Source organism: Diospyros lotus, chromosome 2 (genome assembly GCF_014633365.1).
Source record: "Diospyros lotus cultivar Yz01 chromosome 2, ASM1463336v1, whole genome shotgun sequence".
NCBI lineage: Eukaryota > Viridiplantae > Streptophyta > Magnoliopsida > Ericales > Ebenaceae > Diospyros > Diospyros lotus.
Genome location: NC_068339.1, coordinates 8,094,794 through 8,120,216, shown reverse-complemented (window position 1 = coordinate 8,120,216; position 25,423 = coordinate 8,094,794). Strand labels below are relative to the sequence as shown.

Below are 25,423 nucleotides of genomic sequence, written 5' to 3'. Positions count from 1 at the left end.
GCCAGCTCGCAAAAGTGGTAAAGCTATTGAAAAGTCAGAGGTAGGGACTACTCACTTTATCTGCAACAGTCCATGCCCCTCGTAATGAGGATCTCACTCCCGATTTTGTGTAGATGATAAAGGGTTGTTTCTCCCCCATTATGTAATCATTGTATTTCTATATGTTATCTAAATTGTAAAGGCCCCTCGGTATAAATAAGAATCAAAGATATCATGAGGGGCAAGGACAAAGAGAATAATCAGACACCGCCATTCTGAGAAAATAATCAGAGTGTGGTCGTGGAGTAGGTATCGTTCTGGCTAAACCATGTAAAAATTCTGGTGTTGACTCACGTCTAAAACCTTTTGTATTATTCTTCTTGTCACTTTAGACTTACTCACCGCGGCCCAAAACGAATCAGGGTCAGCTGAAATTGAACGTCGACAACATTGAAGATCAAATTACATGTTTAGTATTTATTATGACTCAGCATTACTTGTGAGATTATATGCATACACTTTTGGTATGAGCATTTAACACGATTTTATATGGAGCACTACATATTGTGTGTCAGCATATATATGTGTACAATATTGCATTATGCGCGCCAGGTGGCTTGTCCGCGGGGAATCCCACCAGTTTAGTTTTCAGTTTTGTTTTGTTCGCCTGTTATCGACTAGGGAGCTAGGGACATATTACCCACAGTATGTGCTTACAGTTTTTCTGTTTACAGGATTCAGATCAGTCAGGTATGGTTTTCAGTTATGTGGGCCTATGAGCCAAAGTTACATACTTGCATCTAATTTACGGTTTATGTGCATTACATTATTATGAATGCAACCAGTTAGTAACTATACTCAATACAAGTTAAATCAATATTTATTCTCAACACCAGTTCAGTAAGTTTTTATCAGTATCGCTATTTCTTCGATTCAGTTATAGTTATTTCTTTCTAGCTTACTACTTGCTGAGTGTCCGGCTAAATTCTATCCCGCAAGTGGACGGATCGTGACAAGTAATATAGTGATGAATAGAGTGTCGTACTCACGAGGACTAACTTTTGACGTTTACTCTAACTGATTTAACCTTAACCTAACACACACATTAACGAAGAATTCAATTGTAATGAAAACTAATTTATGAATAAAAGATGCAAACAAAATAATTCCTTTGATTTAAAACTCACAAGACTAAGGCACTAGGGTTTGTGAATCCACCGTCGACCTCTATGATTCAATTATTCATTACTCGGGTGTTGCTATTCCTTATCTTAGGTTGAAAATCGATAATCCAATTACAACCAAAAGCCTCTCTCGATGGTCATTTAGTTCTATGTATATATATGAGATTAACTATATCTAGTCAACCTTCGAACATATAAACATGCATTCAATCACGGAGATCATCACACAATGATTTCATAGGGCATAACGGTATCTCTACCTATTATCGGACCTTACGTTGTTTGCTACCATATCTAATCCGTATTGAATCTCTCGAAAGCAATACAAATCACAAATAAGTTTCAATGGTGATCAAGCATCAAAACAACATTATAAACATAACAAACAATCAACCCGGATAGATAAGAAAATAGCAAACCAAATAATTTTAAATCAAACCATTAGAAGTCGAGGTTCCATCATTCACCCTAGCTATAAACACTTAGCTATGCATGCTCTCAATCAAAAGAAAAGGAAAAGAGTTGGAATCCATAGCAAAGAGTTGAGAAAGAAAAGAAAAATACAACCCAAGAGTAGTCTTCAATCTTCGTCTGCTTCTCTTCTCTCCCCCAAAAGATCCCAAATCTTCCAAGAATAAGTCTTTATATAGTCCTCTTTAGGTTATCAAAGTCCTGCACCTTAAAGGAGTCTATTTCTCTTTTATTTGGATTGAAACGGACTTAAAACGGCATTTTTCCGAAGCTTTGAACCCTACCGCGGTCCTACCGCGGTATGCTTGTTGCTGCAAACCCGTGAGCTCCAGAAACTAATTCCTAAAGCGGTCCTACAGCGGTATGCATTCCGCTGTAGGACCGTGAGCTCCAGAAACTAAACCTTATAGCGGTCTTACAGCGGTATGCATTCCGCTGTAGGATCGTGAGCTCCAGAAACTAAACCTTATAGCGGTCCTACAGCGGTATGCATTCCGCTGTAAGACCGCTAGCCTTCTTCTTTAGCCTCTTGCTTTATCATTTTTAACTTCTTGCTCTCGATACTCTTTTGATTTCTTTTAATTTGATACCCAACCATGCCTCCAAGCTTTATTTCACTTCCATAATGCACCAAAATCACTCTTTTTGCTCCATGTCCGCTTTAACACATGCTCCACATCTACATAACCATATATAGAACCAAATCAAGTAGAAATCATGCTCATTGAATGTATAAATGCTAAGTTTATAGACCAAAATAAGTGTATAAAAGACACTTATCACTGAGCTTTGTAGCTCACTTTGTACTCTTCACTATTCCAGGTCCTAGCGGGGGAGTACCAGATGTGAGGTCTAACAGCAGTGGTCAGTAGTGTGTGTACGTGGAGCTGCTCAAGACAAAAGATGTCTGGGAGATTGTCAGTTTATAGTGTCTTGTCAGTTAGGGTTATTTCATATTTCAGTTGAGGGATTGTCCCTTAGACAAAATTTATGATTTTCAATTTATGTTGACTCAGAGTTTTATTGATTGAGATATTCAGTTATGGTATCAGATTTCAGTTTATCAATCAGTTTTATTTTATTTTTTGTAGCACCTCTTCTCAGGGCAATTCTAGGAAAGGAGGCGCTACACTTCCATTCTTCCTTTTGCTTTTGTATTATTAGTATCAGTTCATTTAAACGTGCATTTAACTTAAATACCCATTTGTAGATTTGGCCTAGATTTTGTCATTAGAGTCTCATCTATATCTAAATTATCCAAACATATCAATACTAATAAATTTGTTTACGAAACATATCAGTGCCAATAAATTATTTATCATAAAGTAATAAAAAGTAGAGACTACCATTATATGTTTTAGCAGAAAAAATAAAATTAATCAGTGTAGAGGTTCATAAAGTTTGACCCTTTCCAAATCAATTAGCTTCAATTTCTCTAAGTCATCTACGAAATCACTATTGGTTTAATTAGCTTCAATTTCTCTAATTTTAGTTTTGGGTTATCATTATAAAGGAAAGTCTTGATTACCTGTTTGGAAGTACTTCTATTTTTTATTGGATAAGAATATATACAAGAGTGTTGATTTTGCTTGAGTTCACTTGAATGTGTAGCAGTAGGATTCAATTTAAGATAATTTGAATTAAGATCTACTAAAATAATAATATAATAAATTATCATCAAAGTTGTTGATGGGTCTCAAGTCAAGTTTAAATTGTTGAATTTTAGTTGTTCATCCATTATTAAATCTCTAAACTGGAATAATTTTATGAATTGGGCCTTCACCCTAGCAATAAGGCCCAATTGGAGTGGGTAAGCGAGCAATTGCAGCCCACTAGCCCTTCACACGATTGGTCACAAACTAACGCCACTTAGGTCCGCTACGATCTATGAATTTAGATGAGATGAGGTGAGTTAAGGTAATTAAAGTACCCTAATCTCAAGGTTATTGTAATTGCAGTCTACTGTCAGGGGCAAACCGGTCAAAATAATTGGAAAATATCACGCTCCGGGCCGACCCAGTCAGTTGAGTCCGACTGTCGCTAATTTCGCCCTTTTTCCTCTCATTTTCTGGTAGAGGAATAAAAACAGAATGCAAAGTCTCTCTTCTCCGCTCTTGAGCCGATCATCCTCTCTCTTCTTCTTCTTCCCCAACTCTCTCTCTAAAAATCTCAGCAATATCTGTAACTTCTCTCGATCCTTTCTTTCTCCTCGAACCTTCGCGGTAATGGCCTCCAGCGACGACTTCGTCAAGGGAAGCGTCCTCCCGAACGGCGTCGCTCTCATCACTCTCGACCGCCCCAAAGCCCTCAACGCCATGAACATAGGTTTATCCTATTCTCTCTCCCTCTCTGTGTCTCCACGTATATTAGTGTTGAATAGTTTTTGATCTGGAATCGGTTGCACTTACTTTTTTGACGATCTAACTGTCAGCTGTTAAAACTGTTCAATTCGAAATTCGATTTTAAGCTGAATTTCAGTTTCAGGAGACTTGATTGCCTTAGATTTAAGAAGATATTGTTATAGTTTAGTTGATTTTGTGTTGTATTATATTCCTGCTCTAAGTGTGCGAACACTCTTAAGAATTGGACCTATTCGATTACATTCAAGCGATCTAATTATGATGAGGGTACTTAATAATGCTTAATCTGGGAATCAGTTGGTTCGGACATGGGCCAATGTAGTCCAGTTGTCAATGAATTTGAGAAAAATTGACGCTGTTATACCTTGTGCTTCCTGATTGGACCAAACTCGGGATTTAAAGCGAAAGAAGATTGTCTGAATATGGAAAACGTTAAAAAGAGGAAACCAACGACAGTTTCAAGTGAAGTTCAGTTTTATTTAACATATTCAAAAACAAGTCAACTCCTTTGTTATTTCAAAATTCTGAAATGACACCACAGTCGCAAATTCAACATCAGTGAAATAACTTTATGTTGTATTGGAGTTAGTTTTCTCTCTGTCTAGGTTTTCGTACTTTTAAAGTTAGTTGGACTAGATCATATACCTATCAATGCTTGGGGATTTAAATAGAAAATTAGAACTTTGAAGGTGAAACCATAATTTTATCAACATTTTGAGGAATAATTTATGGTTTACTCTCACTAATTTGACATAAATCACTCTACAAGTGGATAATTCTGGGGAGTTACTATTAACATGACAGCTCAAAATGAGCTTAGATTTTGGCATAAAATTTGCAATGGTTAATGTCAGTGGGTTTTGATCCTAAATTTCTGAAATTTTTGGTTCATTTCTGGGAGTTTAATAAGTTTATTCATTTTAACAACTGTTGATTACATGCCATGCACGCTCTATGTTATATTACTGGTATCTCACTAGTAACAGGGTAAACTGGGTATGCTTGAAAGTTTTAGGGGACAGGATTTGAACTTGAATCAACCTAACATCAGCTATTGATATTACTTCACCTACAGCTATTTGATACTTGCTCTTTCTGTTGTGGTCCGACCTTACGGAATTGTTAATTTGTTGCGGTGCAGACATGGATATAAAATACAAAAGTTTTCTTGATGAATGGGAAGCAGATCCTAAGGTGAAATGTGTTTTGGTTGAAAGCAGCTCACCACGTGCCTTTTCAGCAGGTGACTAGAAGGACAAACAGGACATCTTCTTCTGAAGTAGATAATTACATTAAGGCCTTTATTTCATTTGAATTTCTACTGGGGTCAACTCATTAAGACAATCTAGTCTGTCATTCCTTTTTTGTATTCTATTATTGGGGTTAATTCTGTAATATGGTGTTCAGTAAGGTTTTGAGGGTAACCGTTCATGCCAATGCAGGAATGGATATTAAGGGTGTCGTTGCTGAAATTCAGAAGGACAAAACTACCCCTCTTGTCCAGAAGGTTCTTTTAGATAATTCATGTATTTTTTGTGCCACAAATATTATATCGGGTTGCTGTTTGTCTATTTTTTGCGGTTGTTGCAAGTGTAGTTGCACCATTGCATCCCTCAACTTTGTTTAATATTGGTTACCTTGTATAATCAACTCTATGGTATGTTTTTTTCCTAATAAGGTATAGACAATGCCCTAATTGATAAACCAAGTCTTAGCATACCAGTTTATCTGCAGGTGGTGATGTGAAGCTGATTACAACCAAAAATCAAGTGTCAGATATGATTGAGGTCCTTTTGTGTCCTTTAACCCAAATATCTGCAATTTCAGCATATTGCTTTACTAAATTCAGTATATGACACATGGCAGATGGCTGAAGCTTATTATTCAAAATTCTAGTGGAATTTTTGGTTTAAAATGGAGATGCTGATCACAAATAGTCAATCTTTCACAAAACCCACTAGCAATTTTTCTAGTCTTCAATTTGTGGGTGTGAAGATGTGGTGTTTGAATAAACACTTTTAACATGCCAAACTCATAAGTTAATGAACAAGATATGCATATTTGTTTTAGTACTTATCATGTAACAGGGTCTTAGAGAGAACTTGTGCACAAAGTGCTCAGTTTAAACTACTTGTTTTAAATTCAAATTCTGCTTGTCCTTGTGGATATTTTTAAAGTGATAAATATGAATCATCTTGCAAATTACCAAATAATAGTCAATGTGATAGGTAAGAGTTTTTCCTACAAGTAGCAACATGATAATGACTAAGGGGGCATGGCTGTTTGTTTATCATAGATAGTTTCTAAAACCTATATGTTTGTGCTGTAATAAATGCATCATACTTGGGGCGCTGCAAACTTTAATCCAAGCTTGATTACTTGATTTAGCCTCTTAAACCATCTTTTTTAGGTTCTCGGGATGATAATGGGTGATTTTTCCACCTGTCAAAGCATGACGGGCATTTTTCTTGATGATACCATCTAGTTCTTTTTGGTCAACTTCTTGTGTTGTACCTTGTATCCTAAGTAATTTGGATTTGCTGAGTAGTGAACACTCTTTCTATTTGTTGAAACACATGCATGTGTCTTATTGTGCACTTTTGTTCTGACCAGATAAGTTTGTTCTTGCTGCTACCTCATTTTGAGACATCCATTTTGCTTTCATGCTATTTTGGTTTGAGACCCTATGTAGTCAGTTTACACTAGTTTTTGCTCTTGTGTTGGCATTATAATGCATTCTAATGGGAGCCACGATCTTGTCTATCAAATGGATTAAAAGAAGTAGCTAGTGCGAATCAAGTTACACAATTTGTTGTTTTTCCATATTTTTTGGCTTAAGTTAATACTTTGTCTTTTCAGTTAATGGATTTTATGCCCATTATGTTAGCTGAAGTTTATAGGTGCTTATCATGCAAAATTATTTGACAGGTATTTACTGCAGAATATTCTCTAATATGTAAAATTTCCGAGTATAAAAAGCCTTATATATGCTTCATGGATGGAATAACAATGGGCTTTGGAATTGGCTTATCTGGTCATGGTCGCTACCGGCTCATCACTGAGGTCTAATTGACTGGCAGAAATATTTTTATATTATGATTAAGAAGTCTATTTAAGCTAGTAATGTTAATTGTGTGAGTTTGTTTCAGAGGACCATGCTTGCTATGCCAGAAAATGGGATTGGCTTGTTTCCAGATGTTGGGTTTTCTTATATTGCAGCACAAACTCCAGGGGAAGGATCAGTTGGTAAGAAATCATTTTCAGTTGGATTGTATGGAGGGAATGCCTATCATGTTACCTCTTTTATTGTTTACACATCCAAGGTTCTTTTAGCAACTTTACACATGCAGCTTTCTTAAAGTTTTCTTGTATACATTTTTTGTATAAAAAACTTCTATGCTAAACTTTGGTAAAAATTTGCTTGTATACAGTTTTTCTCATATAACTTTATGTGGCATTTAGATAAAAAATAATAATTTTTTTAAATGTTAGAATGTTCCATGTGATCTAATTGGATGATGTGGCAGCTGAGGTGGGTTCCACGTCATCCTTCTAATGGCTTATTTGGTTGGAAGGTGGTGGTAGTCCATAAGTGAAAAAAATAATAAAGTTTGATGAGGCTATTTAAAAAAAACAAAAAAGCATTCTAGTTTTAGAACAATGCCAAAAGTTAAATATTTTTATAATTTTCCCAAAAAATAAAAAATAAAAAGCTAAGCTCCAATAGATTCCAATTTGAAACTTCCAAAGTACATGGACTTCTATGGGAATTCCCTTTGCTATTGCTGATTCACAATAGAAGCAGTTCAGGATGTAGTTTTCCATGTTCAGGATTAGGTGGTTCTATTAATGATTATCTGTTTTACAGACCATGTGTTAATTTTCCATTTTGATAACAAATTTAGTTTTTGCAGGTGCTTATCTTGGATTGACTGGAAAAAGGATTTCTACGCCTGCTGATGCAGTGTATGTAGGTCTTGGAACACACTACATACCATCTGGGAGATTGGGTTTGTTAAAGGAGGATCTCTTGGCTTCCAACTTGTAAATCTCTGATCTTCCCTCAATTGATAATGAGTGTTTTTGCTCTGGTAGCAGCTAAATAGTTTGCAGGATAACTTACACTTTGCACAGTTACTTTTTACATCAAATCTCACTTCAGGACCTCATTTTTCAATCATAACAGCTGACCATTCTCATAAATTATGGTCAATTTGGAATGTCAACCATCTGTAAGTAATGATCTATGTCACTAACAGAAGATACCCACTTGCTTGAATATGTCTATTAACTCATTTCTTTGAGGGTATTTAAGGAAATTACTTCTTTACCCCAAATAATCCCTCACGGTCTACCTTCATCTGCTTCTCTCTAGAGAGCTCATCCTATCACCAGCCTCTCAAATCTGCCTCATCTCTCTAATCTGCAACTCCACCCCTGCCTACCAGCCCCTCCACCAATCAAACCCCCTTCTCCTCAATGCAACTCCAATGCCACAGATGGAGCCCCTTTTGAACTCACTATTGCCACCATCAAATCTTTACATGGTAGCACCATATAGACCACAAAGCCACTAACTCCCACAGAATATCTACTATGCCAAAACCCCCAAATATGATGTCCACCATCAACAAGATGCCACCTTTTTAAGAATCCAAATGTCAAACATCACTCAATTTCTGTTATAGGACTATTTGATATACACCCAAACCTACAAAAATGTTTGGCGTTTACTATTAAAGGGAAATGGAACCATTACTCACAACCTCCTGCTGCTGCCTCTCTTTATTGATATTTATCTTTTCCATCCTGTAATTTTTCCCTCTGCCCTGAGTGACATGAACAGTGAACCCCATCTAATAGACACTTGTAAAAATGATTTGTTTCTCATGCTTTTTCCTTCTTCTTTTTTTTTTTTTTTTGATTTTGCACCTTTGTTCTCCTCCTTTCTCTATCTCCATCCTTGCTTTGCCAACTACTACCCCCACACTTCTTAGTCAATGACCAATTCAAAATTGCCAGGCTCTGCTTATTTTGTTGATACCCACCCTTCCGTTACCTCTCTTTCTAAGTAAAGAATAATAATGTGGAAATCAGCCAAAATTTTGTAGTACCTGAATTCTCCTAGCCCCTCATTCTGTACTTTTTGGCCAGCAATGGTTTCCCTAGGCTGAACAGAGCAGCAGTGGCTATGGAGGACACTAGTCCTTGGTGTATGTCCAAAAGGTTTTGGTGTTTTGTTGGGCACATTACATGTAGGACTACTGGTTTTTCTAATGGAGAATGTGATGGTGAGTGATCAGTGGTTGGGGTTCAAGAGCAATGGGGAGAGGTGGTCAAGCCTGAAACAGCGGGTTCTAGAATCTAGAGAACTTCTGGTGGTTGAATGTGTTGAGTTCACTATTCTGTGAATCCAATTGATAACCTGTCAAGCTCCAATTGAACCCAGTTGCATCTATAATATCATTATGAGGCTAGTACTGTTATTATTGTATTATGACTGTGTACTGATCGATATAGTGTTGCTATAGTTACTATAATATATCTTCAGTGTTGTGGTTCAATCTTACACATTTTTAATTTTTTATGTCTGATTAATTTAAGGGAAAATATAATTGCTGCTTAGACATTATTATATGCAAAAATAAAAGAGCCTCCTACACTTGGGAGGCCCTTTTAACTTAAGCTAAGGAGGCATCCATGCATTTAATGATAGTAAAAATAGTGCTGTTGTTGCTCAATGTCATCCAAGGAGCCAATACTGAAGAATACGCTGCTTGGATTATCAATTATAGGATTCTCAGTGTTTTCATGGTTGTTTTTTCCGTTTATTATTGGTATAATATTATTATTTTGAGTACTTTTGGCACCATCTGCAAAAATCTGTCTGACAGTCTGCTGCATGGCAAATATAACACAAGAAAGCTTGCATATATGTGCACTTCATCTGATTTGAGCCATATATTGATAATTTATGCAGTACTGAGGACCCACATCAGGACATCAAAACACTTTTAACGAAACACACCAGCAACACAGAGTCTGAGCCCCAGTTGAAGCTGCTTTTACCTCAAATAGTTTCATCGTTTGGTGGAAATAGATCTATTAGTGAGACTATAGAAGAGCTAAAAAAGCATGAGCAGAGCACTGATGCCTCAGGTGAATGAACTAATGCTAGTAATCTATCAATAGCAGGTTGCGACATGTATACATCTTTTAGTTGTTTTAGCATCCTTTATTTAAAGTCTGCCTACATGCTCATTGTCTTATTTCTGTGAGCAGTGGCAGAGTGGGCCAAGGATGCCCTTGTGGGGCTTGGGAAAGGTGCGCCATTTTCTCTCGTCTTAACACAGAAGTATTTCTCTAAAGTTGCATCTGCACACGCCAAGAGTGACAATGATCTATCCAGTGTGAGTTTGGAGTTGTACTTTTGTTCGGTTTTTTATTTTTCAAAAATAATGTAAATACCTCAAGTGATAACCAATAGCATTTATTAACATTTGTTGTTTACTCTGTTGGTTTTACACAGTTAAGTGGCGTAATGAAGACTGAATATCGCATTGCCATAAGGTCTTCCCTTCGAAATGATTTTGCCGAAGGGGTCCGTGCTGTCTTGGTGGACAAGGATCAGGTTTGCTCCCTATTCCTAATTGCCTTTTCATTGTAATGTAAAGGTAGAGGATCAGAAAATAAAAGTCGCAAATCTGATTGGAATTACCTAATGAAAATTTAAGCGCCCGTTTAGTTTGTTTAGTTTAGTTATAGAAAACGTTTTCTAAGTTTTCTACTCCAATTTTCTATTGAATGGTTGAACATCCTATTAGAAAATATAAAACTCAAATTTCTAATTTTCACTTTATATTATGAAATGGAAAACCCCCAAAAAGAGAGTTTTTCTAAATTTTCTAGAAATGAATGCTATTGTTTTTTGGAACATAAAATGTTAAAAACATATTTAGTTATAAAATTGGAGTTGAAAATTAAAAAATATATATTTTTCTATAGTTGAACAGGCTATAATTGTTTTTAGAGAGGAACTTGTTCAAAGTGAGCAATACAATCTTTAGTTTCCTAGTCTTGCTCATTTTCTAAATGTTAACCTAGATTTGCCCTTTTGAATTAGGATCAAAACAAGGATTATAGTTGAAATCTATTCCTCAATGCGAAAACCCCATGTGATTGTGTGTGAAGTGTTATTGTTATTCTTGTAATCTCAAAGTTCACTGATTGAATCATTGACTCTCAAAATTAAATGTAGCACTTGATATGTTTGCATGTGCAGAACCCGAAGTGGAAGCCGGGCAGCATCGAGGAAGTTAATCCAACAGAGGTGGAAGCACTCTTTGAGCCACTGGCCCCAGGAATTGAGGAACTAAAAGTCTGAACTTAAGTCGGTTTGTCACTTCTTTTGTTCGGAAATAATGTGTTGATTGTATAAACATAGGTCTACGACCTGTAGAAATAAGTCGGTTTTAAGGGTTTGTTTTAGCATGGTTGTGCTGTTAAAGCACAATTCTTTTTTGTTAAAAAATTATAAAACTAGTACTTGGTTAAGAATATCTTTGCTTTTAGAGAAATGTAAAACTTCTAAAAATTGCAGATTAAGCACTTTCAAAACAAGAGTAAGAGAGTAAAGCATCCTCCTCTTTGAATGAAAGGGTGAAATAGTACTGTGCATCTTTTAAGTCTAGTGTAAAATACGGAATATCCATTGGATAATGATATTTAAATAGAAGAAAGTGGCCATTGTGAAATGAAAGGTCTATTTGCCCCTCCTTACTTCACCCACCATCTCCTCCGGCTCTAATATCCCAAATCTTCCCTTCCTCTCCGTCAATCACGGCCGCCTTTGCAGATTGCTGCACTTGATAATGGTATGGATTTGTAATTTGGGAGGCGGTCGAGACTAGCGGAGATGACTTCACCGGAACACAGTAGTACATCAACGGTAAGACTCTTACCACTGCATGCTGTTTGTTGTTATGTTATGTTAGTTCGGTGATCTGGAAGCCACCACTGTTTCCTTTTGCCGCATGCTCCTCTAAAGGTCTTGAGAGACTATATTGCGTGGAAATGAAAATCAAAAACGTTTTTGATAAGAAATAGAAATGTAGAAACAGCATTTTTAAATAAAAAAAAACATAAATAAAATTCGAATAGGAATAGAAAATGTTTCAAAAATGGAAAAATGACTCTTATGAGGTGTTTCTGTATAACATAACTAAGAGAGTTGTCTTTGCACACTGAAAATTCGATGGAAAATGGAAGAAATAAATCTGAGTAGAAACACTACAGGAACCCAAAAGGTGGAAAGAGATATTAGATATGTGCTCTAAATGTGCATTTACCTTGCTCGCCAATATCAATATTCTTTTTATTTTTTAACATCTCATTTACCTTGAGCATACCATTACAAAATTTGTTAATTTTTAGTTTTTAAATAAAGATTGAACCAAATGCAAAAAATAAGAAAAAACAAGAACAACAAATAACAAAAACACTAAATTTATGCCAAATTCACAACTTTCGACGTCTTTCTGTTACCTTGTGTAATGCCACAACTGCATACAAAGTAGATAGATGGGGAACAAACAAAGGAAAACAAGAAGCATACAGAACTGGATCTCCCTGTTCAATCGCACTCACAAACTTGATAATTCCAGCTTATCAAATCTTAGGAGCACGAGGGGGATAGCAATATCACTTCATTTTCGATTATTTCTGTACCGGCATCCATAAAATAGTTAACCTTCCCCATATGCTGTAATCTAGAAGCAATCTCCACTCCTCAAACTCTGTAGTAGTTTCAAGTATCCACATTCTTCCGGTCTTATATAACTGCACAATAGTAAAAATTTAGAAAAATTACACAGGGTCTATGAAATCAAATAATCACTTGCGTTTTTGGCTTGTGTGAATTTTTATTGAATTGTTAATAGAAAATAGGTCAGTCACATTTAATTTCAAAAGACAATTTTTTCTTCAAGAATTACTTTGAATCAAACAGCTCGCAGTGAATGCAACTAATTTTTCCCCATTATTTCTAAAATACCCTCTTAGAGCTAGAATCAATGCCAGCTAAACTCACCTAGCGAGATGAAGGCTTGGTGATGTTGTTGGAGTATTTCTAATATCTCACGACATATTTGCCTGGGAAGTAAAGGCAATGAGGAATAACTGGAAATCATGGTGTATATGCTGAACCACCAGCTCTAATTTCTGCTAGGTATGGTGTGTTAAGCCCGAAGAGAGATAAAATGAGAGATAACAGACCTCCATTAGATGGAGGAGGGGATCACTAAGACTGATACGTGACAGAGTACCAGCTGGCTATGAGTTCAATAGATACTGAGACAAACACTTGTAAAGTTTTCAGAGACTTCCTTGCCCATATTATAGAAAACATTTAAACAATTATATCAAATTCAAACTATGGTTAAAACGAAATAGAATGATTTTTCAATTCATCACACTCAACAGGTTTAGGAAATAGTGCAGAGTAGCATTCCCTCTTTTTTTTTTCACCCAAAACGTTTTAACATTGTTTTATACTCAAACAAGAGACACAACAATAAAATAAGCAGCAAAGCAGAAAAATGTACCCATGTCGAAAGAGGAAATCAATGATAACAAGATTGCAATTTGCTTTGAAGAACTGTGTGTTCCGGATGATGTTTGCAACATCCGCTACCGGTATCAATTTGAAGCTCTCTACCTCCCCATCTACCACGTGCAAAAAGAGATCACAATACATGGAGCTTTGCAGTTCATAGTTGCAGATAAAATGGGAACCAACACTTCATAACAGGATGTAAAATGAAAGTAATATTAGGTCATACTCAGATCAGCGATTGAAGGAACCTAAGTGCATATCTACATAATTCTTCTTTGCTTATCCATTTAATTGCATTTTCTCTCATTCTTAGTGGGGTTGAACAATGTAGGCAGAGAGTCAATGTTCAAGGTTTACCTTTATTATTAGGAATAAAATCTTCAGGAAGCCTCAAATCATAGCAAAATAGAACATCTCTCTTGTATCTATACCCATCAATGTCCACATACGAGACAGCACCAACTGGTATGGCTCTATGAAACAAACATTTCAATCTCCATCAGCATGCAGTCCAGAAGGAACAAGGATAAAAGGTATCAGGTGCCAACAGAATCTTCTATTAGTGAAGGATATATTCCATTACACAAAGTTTCAACTTCCTAATTCATAAAGAGTGATAGTAGAAAGGAAATAATCTTGTAGTTAGGTAATAGGAATTGGATTGTCATTCCAATCATAATAGACCATGTATGATTTATTTCTCTAAAATATAAACAATTCAAAAATAATGGTCCCCTTCGTAGCTAAAATGTTATTGCTAATATCATTGACATCTACGTGGCATAATATAATAGAAATGAAGTCAGATAGCAGTATCATGGAAAGAAAAACTGACTTGTTGGAAATCGAACTTGATATCCCTGCTTCTTCCTCGCATTCCTTTACAAGATTCTTCCCACATGCTATCCCATGAGGCTGTAGAACACATTGGGAATATGACCCAAGATATCACGTGGAACAAAAGTCAGCTTTGAGAAACAAGAGAGGAAAAAGTTTTGACATAATAAACAGCAAATGCTCATTTGGATGAGCAATCATCCAAGCAATAGAAGCCAGATTCAGTATCACCTGGAAATCTTTTAAGAAGCATGCATGAAATTTAATATAGCAAGAGGCAATTTTTGACAAACGAACACTAGCACAACTTTTGTTTTGATAAGTACTGAACACTTTGGCAATGTTCCAATATTTGTGTAACTGAACACTTTGGCAAGACAAATATAAATAAGTCATTCAAGAATAACAGTTAGCGACCAATAAAGATAGATATATGCATACATCAAAATGAAAAGTCGCAAGGCAATTTATGGTAGGTGCCATAACATAATATTGTGATTTATATGCACATAAAATGAGACATAAGGTGCCAATTATTCTTGGAGTTCGAGTACAACTACTAACCAGTCCTCCAGCAACCAGATGATCAAGCATGCCAGGGTAAGTGGGTTTCACTTCACTTCTTTTTCCTATCCAAAGATATTTCTGGCCAGCTCTTTCAACGTAGCCATTCATGTGAACTCCATAAGCCTATTACCAGAAGAACAATTACCAGAGGGAAGACAAAGAAAACACACACACACACACACACAGACAAACAGTACACATATTGATCAGAAACATAAAAGTTGCAAACACCAGCTAACAATATAATAAATCAAGCCCTTCGGGTTAAATACAAACAAACCAAGGGGAGAAGTCTTTACATCATTGGGATTAGTAGGCACCTGTCTACTCAAATCAGCAAGCAGCTACTCATTATCTTTTTCTTTGTGGTTTTCCAAACTAAAGAGTTGGGCAGTTCAAGTCTACAAGCCTCCCACCATTGCAGGACTAGTCTAGAGATGGTTAGTTTTATACAATATTATCCTTGCATGCATAGGGTGCTTTCATGTTTGAAACCTATTATGATCGTCATAATGGAGCAATCGTAGACTGCCCAATGTCCCACACTAATACTAATTCCAACTAGGAGTTAACAGTACTAATCACAAATTGCCAAAAGCATATAAAAACATATAATGCTGAATAAGAGAAGTGTTCATCATCATGAGCAGGAGGGGTCACGCACCTTTATCCCAAAGTAAGGAGCTGCTGCACGTTCCAGTGAGAAAAATGCTGGTATTCCAAAGGATGAAGTGACCGGGTATAGCTGTTTTAAGACAACGCAATCAAAAAGTTAGCCACAACCCCCAACGGAAACCAAGAAGCCACAAATACGGATAGAAACTTTGGGAAAATGCAAAACATGCATACACAAATAGTAGGAAACAACTGGATCCACATGAATTTAGTGATAACAATATGTACCTCATTCCGTATACCTGGAATAATTTCTTCTCCAAGGCATTTGACTACATCTGCAACAGCTCTAGTCTTCTCCTCATGTGTTCTCAACGCTGGATGTAGTGTAACATGGTTTCCGAAATGATTGTTGTAAGAATTATTTGTTGGAAAAATAAACACGTCCTGGAACCTCCTCAAATGGTCAGCAAAACTGCATAACATTGTCATGAACTCATCAATACAAGTAATAGTTGGGGTATTAAAACCTTGGATTGAATTGAAAGTTACCTCAGTTTCAATCAATCAGCCTAAACAACTCACTAACATCAAAAGCCAAGGGCGCGAGAGCACACCGGCACTATCTTGTCAGAAATCATCAGCTTTCCTATTTAATTATATGTTGCAAATTATGACCACTGAACTACACCAAGTTATAACCTTCCCGGGGTATTCATCTCCTCTTTTTTATACGAGTTCAGTGGGACAAAAATACCATTTCCATGTCCTCTTTTGGTTAGCTTAAAAATGTAGGAAATATTCCGGAAAGGCAGGATCATTGAGGGAAAAGAAAAAATATTAAATACACAAGACAATAATTTGAAACAAAACTATAGTTTGAAAGTAAATTCAACGTAGAACAAGAAATGACACCAAAAACACAATTTTATCGAGCCCGAGTGTCTATCTAGGTCCTAATAAACTACTATTTATCAAATTATAAGAATACAATGAGGAAATCAGACCCATTCCTCTTTATGTAAGTCTTCTCATAATAGTAATTAAACAGTTACATTAAAATTTATAGATAAGTTTCGGAACCTGGGAAAATAGGTTTTGAGACCAAGCCCTTCAGGAAATCAGAACCGAGAGAAGATTTCAGAACCTAGAAAAACAAGTTTCGAAATCTGATGCCCAGAAATCTGAAATTCCAGAAAATGAATGGAAAATGAAGGTTTATTTTGAGGAAAATGGTTATTTCACAGTAAGAATTTCCTAATAACTGAATAGTTAAGCTAAAAACAACAATCCAGGTCAATTTGCCACAGCGCACCAATCATGTAACGAAAAACCAATTACAAATGTAACAACATATCAACATGAGGAAGTTACCCGTTATGAACATAGCCGACAGTTTGGTCCTCGGTAACAAAGGGAATGAACTTCGTTTGCTTATCCTGCAATTAACGAAAAACATCGAAGTTTCAAATGCACATACATTTATACGCGCGCGCGAGAGAGAGATAGAGTATTTACGGAGCCCCGATTGCATAGTTTGATTTTGTTGAAGAAGCCGTCGAGATCAGACGAGCGGTTTTCCGAGCGTGCGACTTCGAAAACATCGTCCCAAGTGAAGCCGCTTCCGGATACAGCAGCAGTGCGTGAAATGTTTGCGGAATTGCGTGAGAGAACGTGGAAAACAAAATTAAGAGGTCTCTTTGGAAGGATAGGATGAGAGAACGGAGCCCTGATGCGTGAGGTTCGGAATTTGTGAGAGATACAGCCGGGATTGCACGCCATGGCAGAGAGTTCGGGTCAATCAATGAATCGCCCCTAGGGCTGCGAATTTTGGAGCCCCAACGGTGCGACTCTTATTCCTATTCGGCCCGTTTGACATTCGCTTGGGCGTTTAAGTTAGTTAGGACATCTATACATACACATATACATTACATTAAAATAATACGACACGTACATATAATTAATAATTAAATATATACACTGACTAAATAATTAAATACATAAAATAATAAAATATATATATACACAAGATGTATAATTAAATACATAAAATAATTAAATATTCACATATCAATAAATATATAATTAAATATATAAAATAATCAAAATATAATTTACCCAATACTTTAATATATACAAAATACAGAATATAAATCACAAACTACAAAACTATTTGAAAGAGCAAGTCGTTGTTATTGGAAGAGGGAGCCACTATCGCCATTGCTGAAGGAAGGAGAATAAGTTCTTATCTGTCACTGTCGACGTTACCCCTCATCATTATCGCTACTCATTCTTTTTGCTATCAAATTTGGTCATCGTTGTCATTGGTAGCCACTACTATTGCTTGTCGTTGCTACTCGTTGCTAATATTTTCTTCGAATTTTAGATCTATAACAAAAAGTCGTTGGACAAATGTAATAGGGAGTAAAAATTAACTCTTCGTCCCTAACGAGCCACTTAAAAACTTAATAAAAATTTGGGGTGGAACAAGGCAAATTGGGAGTTTCGTTGGAGATGATTTCTAGCAATTTCTTTCTCAAATTTTGGCTTAACGAGGATTTGCCCCACTCGTCGGAGATGGTCTTATAAATTTTTCAATAGTCCATTCAAAAAAGTAAATTAAATTAAAATACTTTTATGCCAATTTAAATAATTTATTAAATAATTATAATTAAAATGTATATTAAACAATTTTATGTCCGCTTGTGTTTGTATTCTTTTGTTGCTAGATATACTGAGCTGTATTTTTATCTTGTGAAAATAATATTAATAAAATAAAATTTAATTATTAATATTAAAAATGAATAATAAGCATTTGATTAATATTTTATTTTTATATTTTAAATTTATAAAATAACTGAAAAATACATTACATAATCATTTTAAAAATTATTAGTGATCCTGCCTGTATTGTAATTTTTATAAGAAGTAAGAGCTCCAACAGTTTAATCTAATTTTAAAACATAATTATATTCGAAGAGCATAACAATTAACAATTCTTAACCAAATAATGCATTTTAAAGTAAATAAATAAAAAAACTACCATCCTTGGGATGAACGCCCTTGCGTGTAAATTGAGCTGTTAGCCCGCGCCCAACTTCTCTTCCATACAAATAGCCGTGAGGATCTGAAAGACTTGAGAAGTACATTCTGACTGTGACGGGGAATCTGAACCTTGCTATGTATTGTTGTCGCCATTCCATTTCGCGGAACGAAGCATAATGCTTCTCAATCTATCGCCAACACTATTTCTACAGAATAACCGCTGTTCCAGGAGGTTTCGTGCATCGCCGCTGTTCGATCACCGCGTTTCACGCCGGTTTCAGACTCGGAAAATGTCGTGTTCGTGTCAAATTCCTCCTCTCACGATGCGCACGGTCACTATTTCGTACTCGGAACTCAAGGTAACTGATTTCTGTTTTCCAATTACCTGATTGGCGCCCGGGAAAATAGTCGAGAAATGAAGAGAAAAGGTTTCACGAGTTTTGGTTAGGGTGGGGGGTTTTTAGGAGGTTTGTTTCGTTATTTTTTCTCCTGTCCTCTCAACCAAGTGGAACAAACCGGATTTTTAGGAGGTTTGTTTCGTTTTGTGTTTTCTCCTGTTCCATATACAGGCCTTAGTAAGTTTTTGTGTATTTAAAACTCTTTGATAGAGGACTGCATTGTAGATACTGGAGTTTAAGTTGGAGTAGGGTTTGAGGCTGGTCTGTTAGAATTCTGACTTCTCTACCCTTCTACTTTCGCCCTGGTTTCTCGTACCCAAACGAAACAGACTTGATTTTTTGTTGCTGCCTCGTCTCTTTCTGTGATGTTAACCTTTTCCCTCGTTCTTTGTGGTTGATGGAGACAGGATAAGAGTGCCGATTTGTCACCGAAGATTGAAGAAGGATTTGGATCCAATGGGTTGGGAATTCTATCCATATCAGATGTATGGAATAAATTTATCTGTCTATTGTTTTTTTTACAAGTTTTTTTATCTGTCTTTTGTTACACTTGCATATATAGGCCATTTTTTTCTCTCTCTTTTTTTTTTTTCAAAATAGAATAATGTATTCAGTACATTTCCAAAATACTAGTCCTTTAAAATTATTCACCAAACCTCTATTCTGTATGCCACCTAGGATGTCAAATCAAAATGCATTGTACGACAAAGACTATTGGCCAATGTAGAACTGGAGAAAATTGAATGGTTCAGCGATTCTTGAAAAAGCAGAATGCTGATGTTATATAAATTATCCTTATCTCTTAGTTTTTAAAATGCTTTGAATAAGTCTCTCAAAGTGACGTTGGGTCATAGAGATATTTTAGTTGTTTTGATATTATGTACTTGAGATTTTGTACGATAGTGAGTGACTAAATTATAGGAGATGTTGTTAATATTTTTCTATATAATGGTCACTGACAATGAATAAAGTCATGAGATTCTTTCTCCTAAATATTTTGTCTACGGTGGAGGTTTGGGTTCCTCGAATTAAACCTGTCAAACATTTTTTCATTGAGGGAACTCTTTCAAAATAGGGAAGCATAAGAGGTACCAGTCCAAAGCAGACTCTTCCTCTTCACATCAACCTATTACTAGAAGCCAAACTCTCCCACGTGACAATGAACTATTCAAAAATTCTAGAAAATGCTGAATAGTCCATTTAGAGGTTCTTTGAGCTGATGATTGACCTAGCGGTTCTATGAACAAACCGCTGCTTTGTTCAGCAGCTTTGTACTTAACCCCTCTAGTGGATTAGTCAATAGTTAAAATTGCAATAATAACATATGTATCCTAAAATCCTGACATTTTCACTTTCTGAAAATGAAAATGTTGGAGTTTAGGTTAACCAAAGCAAGCAAAAGTCGAATGTCATTATGATAAGCCAATCTACAACAACAAAGCCTTTATCCCACCATGTTAAACCAATCTAATGCTAAAATTTTCAACATAAAATTACTGTATCTAAACTATTGAAAAGTAAACATAAATACATGTAATAAAAAAAAAAATCACTTTGAGCCCACTTGATAGAGCTTTCAGTTTCTTGTTTTGGTTTTCATCATTTTGTGTTCAGTTTCTCTTGTTCTATCACTTGATTATCCTTTCTCCAGCCATTTATGCTTCAGATGAGGTGTGCAAGAGCCCTTTAGACATGTTGGGGTTACCTTAAATTCAAACTCAATTAACCCAATCCAAATTATGATAGAGATATGATTTCTATATCCAATCCAAGAATTAGGGAGCATAAGATTTCTAATACATTATTTCTTTACAAATAACCCCTTGTATCTAATAATTCAGAATACAGAGTTACAAGCACTATAGAATCTCAGTGAGATTGGGAGATGGGCTTTGGAGTTGAGAGTGGGAGTTTATCTCTTTTGTATCATTATTCATATAATGAATTATGCTCCTCCTTTACCCGGGGACACAGTCAAGGGAATCAATTTGCTGGCAGCAACCAACTTTTGGTGTTGCTGCTGCAGTGGGCTGATACAGAATGAGACAGAGGGGAGGAGAAAGAAGAAAAAAAGAAGGTGAAGGCAAAAAAGGAGGTGCCTATGTTGTTTTAGCTCCCACATAGGCAGAATAACTGCCAAATGGTTCAGAGATTCAGCAGGTCATCAAAAGAACCCTGAACCATTATGCATTTTTAAGAAACAAGGCAGCATTCTGCATTGGCCAAAATGTTCTACTGTGAGATGCTTGCTGAAGTAGCATCTCATGAAGCATACAAACCAGTAGTTTGGTAAATAGTTTTAGATGTGTTATATCTAGGGTTGCTGGAACTAATTTCTTGGACAAAAATTCTACCATACTTACTCTCACACAGTCACGGATTTGATCTAAGGAACAGATTTAATAGAATCAACAAAAAATAAAACAGAAAACAGAATTAAACCAAACAAGAAACACAAACCACACATCCACAAGGACATCAAGATTATCCTGGTTCATGCCATGTGAATGGCACTACATCCAGCCTCTAAGATCCTCCTGAGAGCAGTCTTTATTTCCAGAAATCGATCAGTACAGTAGCGGCCCTTCTCTCCTTTCTATTCCCGAGCACCCCAATTGTTTTCCCCCAAGATTACAAAGCTAACAGCCCTAGCCTTTCTCTCAGAAACAATCAGCACTCGTTACAAATAGAAAAATGAGAACTCTCTCTCCATTTGCTACCCCTTGCCCTCTATTTATAATAGTGGGTGGATATCCCAATGAATATTATTAGATATTTACAGTTTAACCCCCAAACTATAACTAATTACAATTTGGGTTACAACTTCTATCTAAAATCTTCAAAAGGAACTTCTAGCGAACTGTCATCATTCACTGCTACTGCCATCTTCTTCTTCTTATACCATATACTCGAGACAACCTTTTACAAGATGATTAGTAATTTGAAAAGTTTTTATGTAAATTATTGCATTTTGACAAAAAAAAAAAAGAAAAGAATTCCATGTACAGCTGATCACTCACATGGCCAATGTTGATATGGGTTTGAAGAACTAAAAGAATCCATGACCCTATAGCTGCCTCTGTTTTAAACTGTATTACATAAAACATGGTGCTAGTCAGATGCTTTGAAACTTGTATAGAGCTATCAGCTTCTTTGTTAATGCACAAGTTTTTCCCATCACAGTTTGCAACATAAACAAAAAAATAAGAAGGGAGGGTTCCAACATTTCCTGTGCCAAAAGGAAAAGGGATATAGATGCTGAAAAATTTATTAATTACATCCTGGTTGTTTGAACAACAATTGCTGTTGTATGCCATCAGTGCCAATATTGGTAAGTTTGGAACAATGAGAGAAATAACAGATTTGTCCTTCTGCCACGGCCTTTTTTCTTTTTTTTTTTTAATTTTTGACAAATAATTAAGAAATACTCATGGTAAATAAATTGAGCAACAAGTTGTTTTATAGGTTCCTGGGTATTCTTCATTGCGTCAAACTCTTCTGCATCTTTCACCAAGGTATAAGCTTTGATAGATTTTCTATTGTAGTTAAGAGTAAGTTGCAAATGTTAAAAAGAAGGTTTCTTTCCATCTATCTCTATGTGTGTGTATCATGTGACTTACAGGATTACTATTTCTCTCTATCAGATTAGCCAGTCTGCCTGAAGATGTCAAGAAAGAACTTGAAGATCCTAATAGCAGGCAATTTAAAACTGCTTCCTGGTGTTTTAACAGCAAGCTGTCATCTCTTTGTTATTTGTTTAGCCAATGACACAAATCTCTATCAGTGCATGCTCCTTTACACTGTAAAGTAATACTAACATTTCATATCTTATGGGACAATGATTAGGTACAACTTTGGGTGGAGCCACGGAAAAGAAAAGCTTGAATCTGGAAAACCAGGTAAACTTGGCTTGAAATTATATAGCCCCATAATCAGTTTCAGTTTCATGCAATATAGTTATCAGCGTTATCTGGGAAGTAGAAGGCATGGAATTCTACAGATTAGAATTTGAAAAGCAGTCCATTGATGCCATTTTAAATGGAATAAACCCCAATTAGGACACAACTAGCAAGACTGGTTTATAACTTTTGCACGACATTTTTCCAGTCCATCTAAACTTTTGTTCACCTCTGGTTGAAATATTATTCTTGATACAATATGAATTCAATGATTGAGTTCATACTTTATGTTTTCAGGAGTTTTCTTGTTTTTATTGTGCAGACATGTTGAAAGGCTCTTTCTATGCAAATCCAGTATTAGATACACCTACAAGTGATGCATATCTTATTCAACGGTAAATGTGACCAGGGAACTCTAATATTTTTCAGTGTACTCTCTCTCCCTCCCTTCATCTGTCCCTCCTGTAAGGCACTGCTGACCAAGTTAGGCTAGTAAATCCATTCTATGAGAAGTAGTTTGTGGCATTTAAGGAGTTTTCCTTCCAATTCAAAGGTCACTGATAAATGGGAAAGACTGATAACAAATGGACTATGCATATGATACGCTACTAGACTCTGTAGATAAAGGACTTTGCCTCAACCCTCTCAAAGCAAGCAGTCTGAGACACTCGAGATGCCCTTAATTCCATAATGGGCTACATCCATATCATTTCATAAATCTGGCTTACCTTGCAGAGTTTCTGGGACATTTGTTCCTTAAACATTTTTAGGTGGAACCTATCTTCACTAATAAATTTTGTGTTAATATTCCTAAATGTTGCTCTCATGTTATGCCTTCTAGGTATCCAGCATACTGTGGACCTAATTTATGGCCTCATAGGGCTATTCCAGAACTGGAAGTGGGTATGTTTTTCTTTCATTTGTTAATTTATATGCTTGGATATTACTGCATGAGCATTTCCTGCATGTATCCTTTTTGTAGTATCTGTAATATTGTAATCTGATGCCTCCATTATCCATTTAAGTGACACTTCTGGATACAATGCTCCTTTTTGTTAACTGTGGTCTTTGAAGCTATGTTACCAATTATGATACGTGCGTTTTAGGATGGATATGAAGTTTTATGACACAAAACTATTAACATAGCTACATACCAGAACATTTCATCCAAATAAATCATTTGACTGCCCTTTGTCCTTTACAAGTTTCTCTTCTCATATATCTACCAATCTCTTATCACTAAAAAAAAGCCAAGCTCTAGTTTTCAGTTAACTTGTGGCTTTCCTTTGTCAAGATTTGCATAATTCTTTACCCATTCACATTATGAAAGCATAACCTTTTATAGTTGTTGTCATGCACCTAGGGTTTGAGTAGGATCCTGGCAAGTGACTTCTCTGCTGAACGAGAGAATTAGGGCTGATTTTAGGAAGAATTTTGGTAGAATTAGAGAAAGTGAGGGAAAAACAGGAGGTGGGGGAAGAAACAGGGAGATTGAGAGGGAGATTAGAGGGAGAATCAGAGAGAATCGGAAGGGAGAAAGAGAAGAAGAAAAGCTGAGGGAGAGAAAGAGACAAATCTGAGAGGGAGAGAGAGTTCAAAGAGAGGAAATCAGAATTTCGATTGATATTTCTCAATAATCCCTCTACGACAGCCCTAGTAGCTTTATATATCTTCTTCTCCTATGCTAGGATTCTATAACAAAGACAAAACAGAAAATACAAGAAGTAAAGTAACTAACTACTACTCTTGAGGAATAACATGCTACACCCAACCCTACTGTAAGCTACTATACACCCTACGGTCCTAACAGTTGTGTCTAATTATACTAAATTTATAACTGGTTTCAGTTGTGGAATAAACATGTCGATATATATGTAATTGTGCCACAATATCTCTTGATTGGATTGTGCTGTGCCTATGGCCTTGACCCTTTTCTTGTGAATTCTTTATTCAAGGGAATGACGTGTGGGGTAAGAAGTTTTGCATGCATTTGTTGTTTCAGTCAATTTGTTTATAGTTTGCATGTGATTTAGGGACTACTGACAAGAAGGACATGCACTTTCAAGAGGTACCATGTCTCTGTTGGCTCATCAAACATGCTTACCTTCCAGACAGCTGTCTGAACATTGTTCTATTATTTGTTGATCTACTGAAAACTGGGCACTCATTAGACATCACTGTACTAGGAGGGGCACACTTGGCCACTTTGCTACATCTATATCCATTTTTTTAATCCACTTGAAACAGTTAATAATGGAGAATCTAAAAATAAGATAATACAATATGAAGCAGTTTTTCATAAGACAATACAAAGTGGATCCTGTAAACTCTTTTATACTTACAACTATAGGAATTTTAAACCAGAACTTCCATGTCATATATCTATACCCATGCTTCTAGGATTTTCAATGTCAGTATTTTAGGCTTTTTTAGTGAGTAGTGATAACTTAATGTA

General features: G+C 36.0%; 3 protein-coding genes across 22 annotated transcripts in view; 2 read left to right on the top strand and 1 right to left on the bottom strand.

Annotated features, from left to right (window-relative positions):
* The first annotated feature begins 3,681 nt into the window (after positions 1-3,681).
* On the top strand, positions 3,682-11,614 carry LOC127794906 (3-hydroxyisobutyryl-CoA hydrolase-like protein 3, mitochondrial). Of its 3 annotated transcripts, XM_052326205.1 has the most exons (11): positions 3,683-3,959; positions 5,136-5,237; positions 5,437-5,481; positions 5,729-5,781; positions 6,923-7,057; positions 7,144-7,240; positions 7,909-8,038; positions 9,975-10,153; positions 10,277-10,404; positions 10,524-10,625; positions 11,277-11,614. In XM_052326205.1, the coding sequence occupies exons 1-11, from the start codon at positions 3,725-3,727 to the stop codon at positions 11,376-11,378; spliced, it is 1,308 nt and encodes a 435-aa protein (XP_052182165.1). In that variant the 5' UTR covers positions 3,683-3,724; the 3' UTR covers positions 11,379-11,614. The 3 variants fall into 3 exon arrangements, with proteins under 3 accessions (XP_052182164.1, XP_052182165.1, XP_052182163.1); XM_052326204.1 differs by lacking the exon at positions 5,437-5,481 and having other exon boundaries at positions 3,682-3,959; XM_052326203.1 differs by lacking the exon at positions 5,729-5,781 and having other exon boundaries at positions 3,685-3,959; positions 5,437-5,501.
* An 869-nt stretch (positions 11,615-12,483) lies between these two features.
* Positions 12,484-17,525, bottom strand: LOC127794907 (nudix hydrolase 20, chloroplastic-like). Of its 5 annotated transcripts, none has more exons than XR_008021713.1 (9): positions 17,145-17,525; positions 17,001-17,065; positions 15,915-16,101; positions 15,676-15,756; positions 15,009-15,134; positions 14,443-14,522; positions 13,965-14,080; positions 13,083-13,717; positions 12,484-12,832 (listed from the first exon to the last, which is right to left on the bottom strand). XR_008021713.1 is itself a non-coding variant. In XM_052326206.1 (9 exons), exons 1-9 carry the CDS (start codon positions 17,406-17,408, stop codon positions 12,763-12,765), a joined length of 1,110 nt encoding a protein of 369 aa, XP_052182166.1. In that variant the 5' UTR covers positions 17,409-17,524; the 3' UTR covers positions 12,484-12,762. The 5 variants fall into 5 exon arrangements, 3 of the variants coding, with proteins under 3 accessions (XP_052182166.1, XP_052182168.1, XP_052182167.1); XM_052326206.1 differs by having other exon boundaries at positions 13,597-13,717; positions 17,145-17,524; XR_008021714.1 differs by having other exon boundaries at positions 12,805-12,832; positions 13,597-13,791; positions 17,145-17,524.
* A 1,206-nt stretch (positions 17,526-18,731) lies between these two features.
* LOC127795490 (uncharacterized) overlaps positions 18,732-25,423 on the top strand; it is a 46,563-nt gene continuing 39,871 nt past the window's right edge. For 6 of the 14 annotated variants that reach the window (XM_052327199.1, XM_052327207.1, XM_052327203.1 and 3 more), the window contains exons 1-7: positions 18,734-19,030; positions 19,477-19,554; positions 22,535-22,584; positions 22,714-22,767; positions 22,916-22,968; positions 23,291-23,363; positions 23,810-23,871. In XM_052327199.1, coding sequence (XP_052183159.1) covers positions 18,848-19,030; positions 19,477-19,554; positions 22,535-22,584; positions 22,714-22,767; positions 22,916-22,968; positions 23,291-23,363; positions 23,810-23,871 — 553 coding nt within the window. In that variant the 5' untranslated portion in view covers positions 18,734-18,847. Of the gene's footprint in view, positions 19,031-19,065; positions 19,202-19,476; positions 19,555-22,534; positions 22,585-22,713; positions 22,768-22,915; positions 22,969-23,290; positions 23,364-23,809; positions 23,872-25,423 lie in introns of those variants that run through there. The other 8 variants (XM_052327202.1, XM_052327200.1, XM_052327198.1 and 5 more) reach the window with 6 other exon arrangements.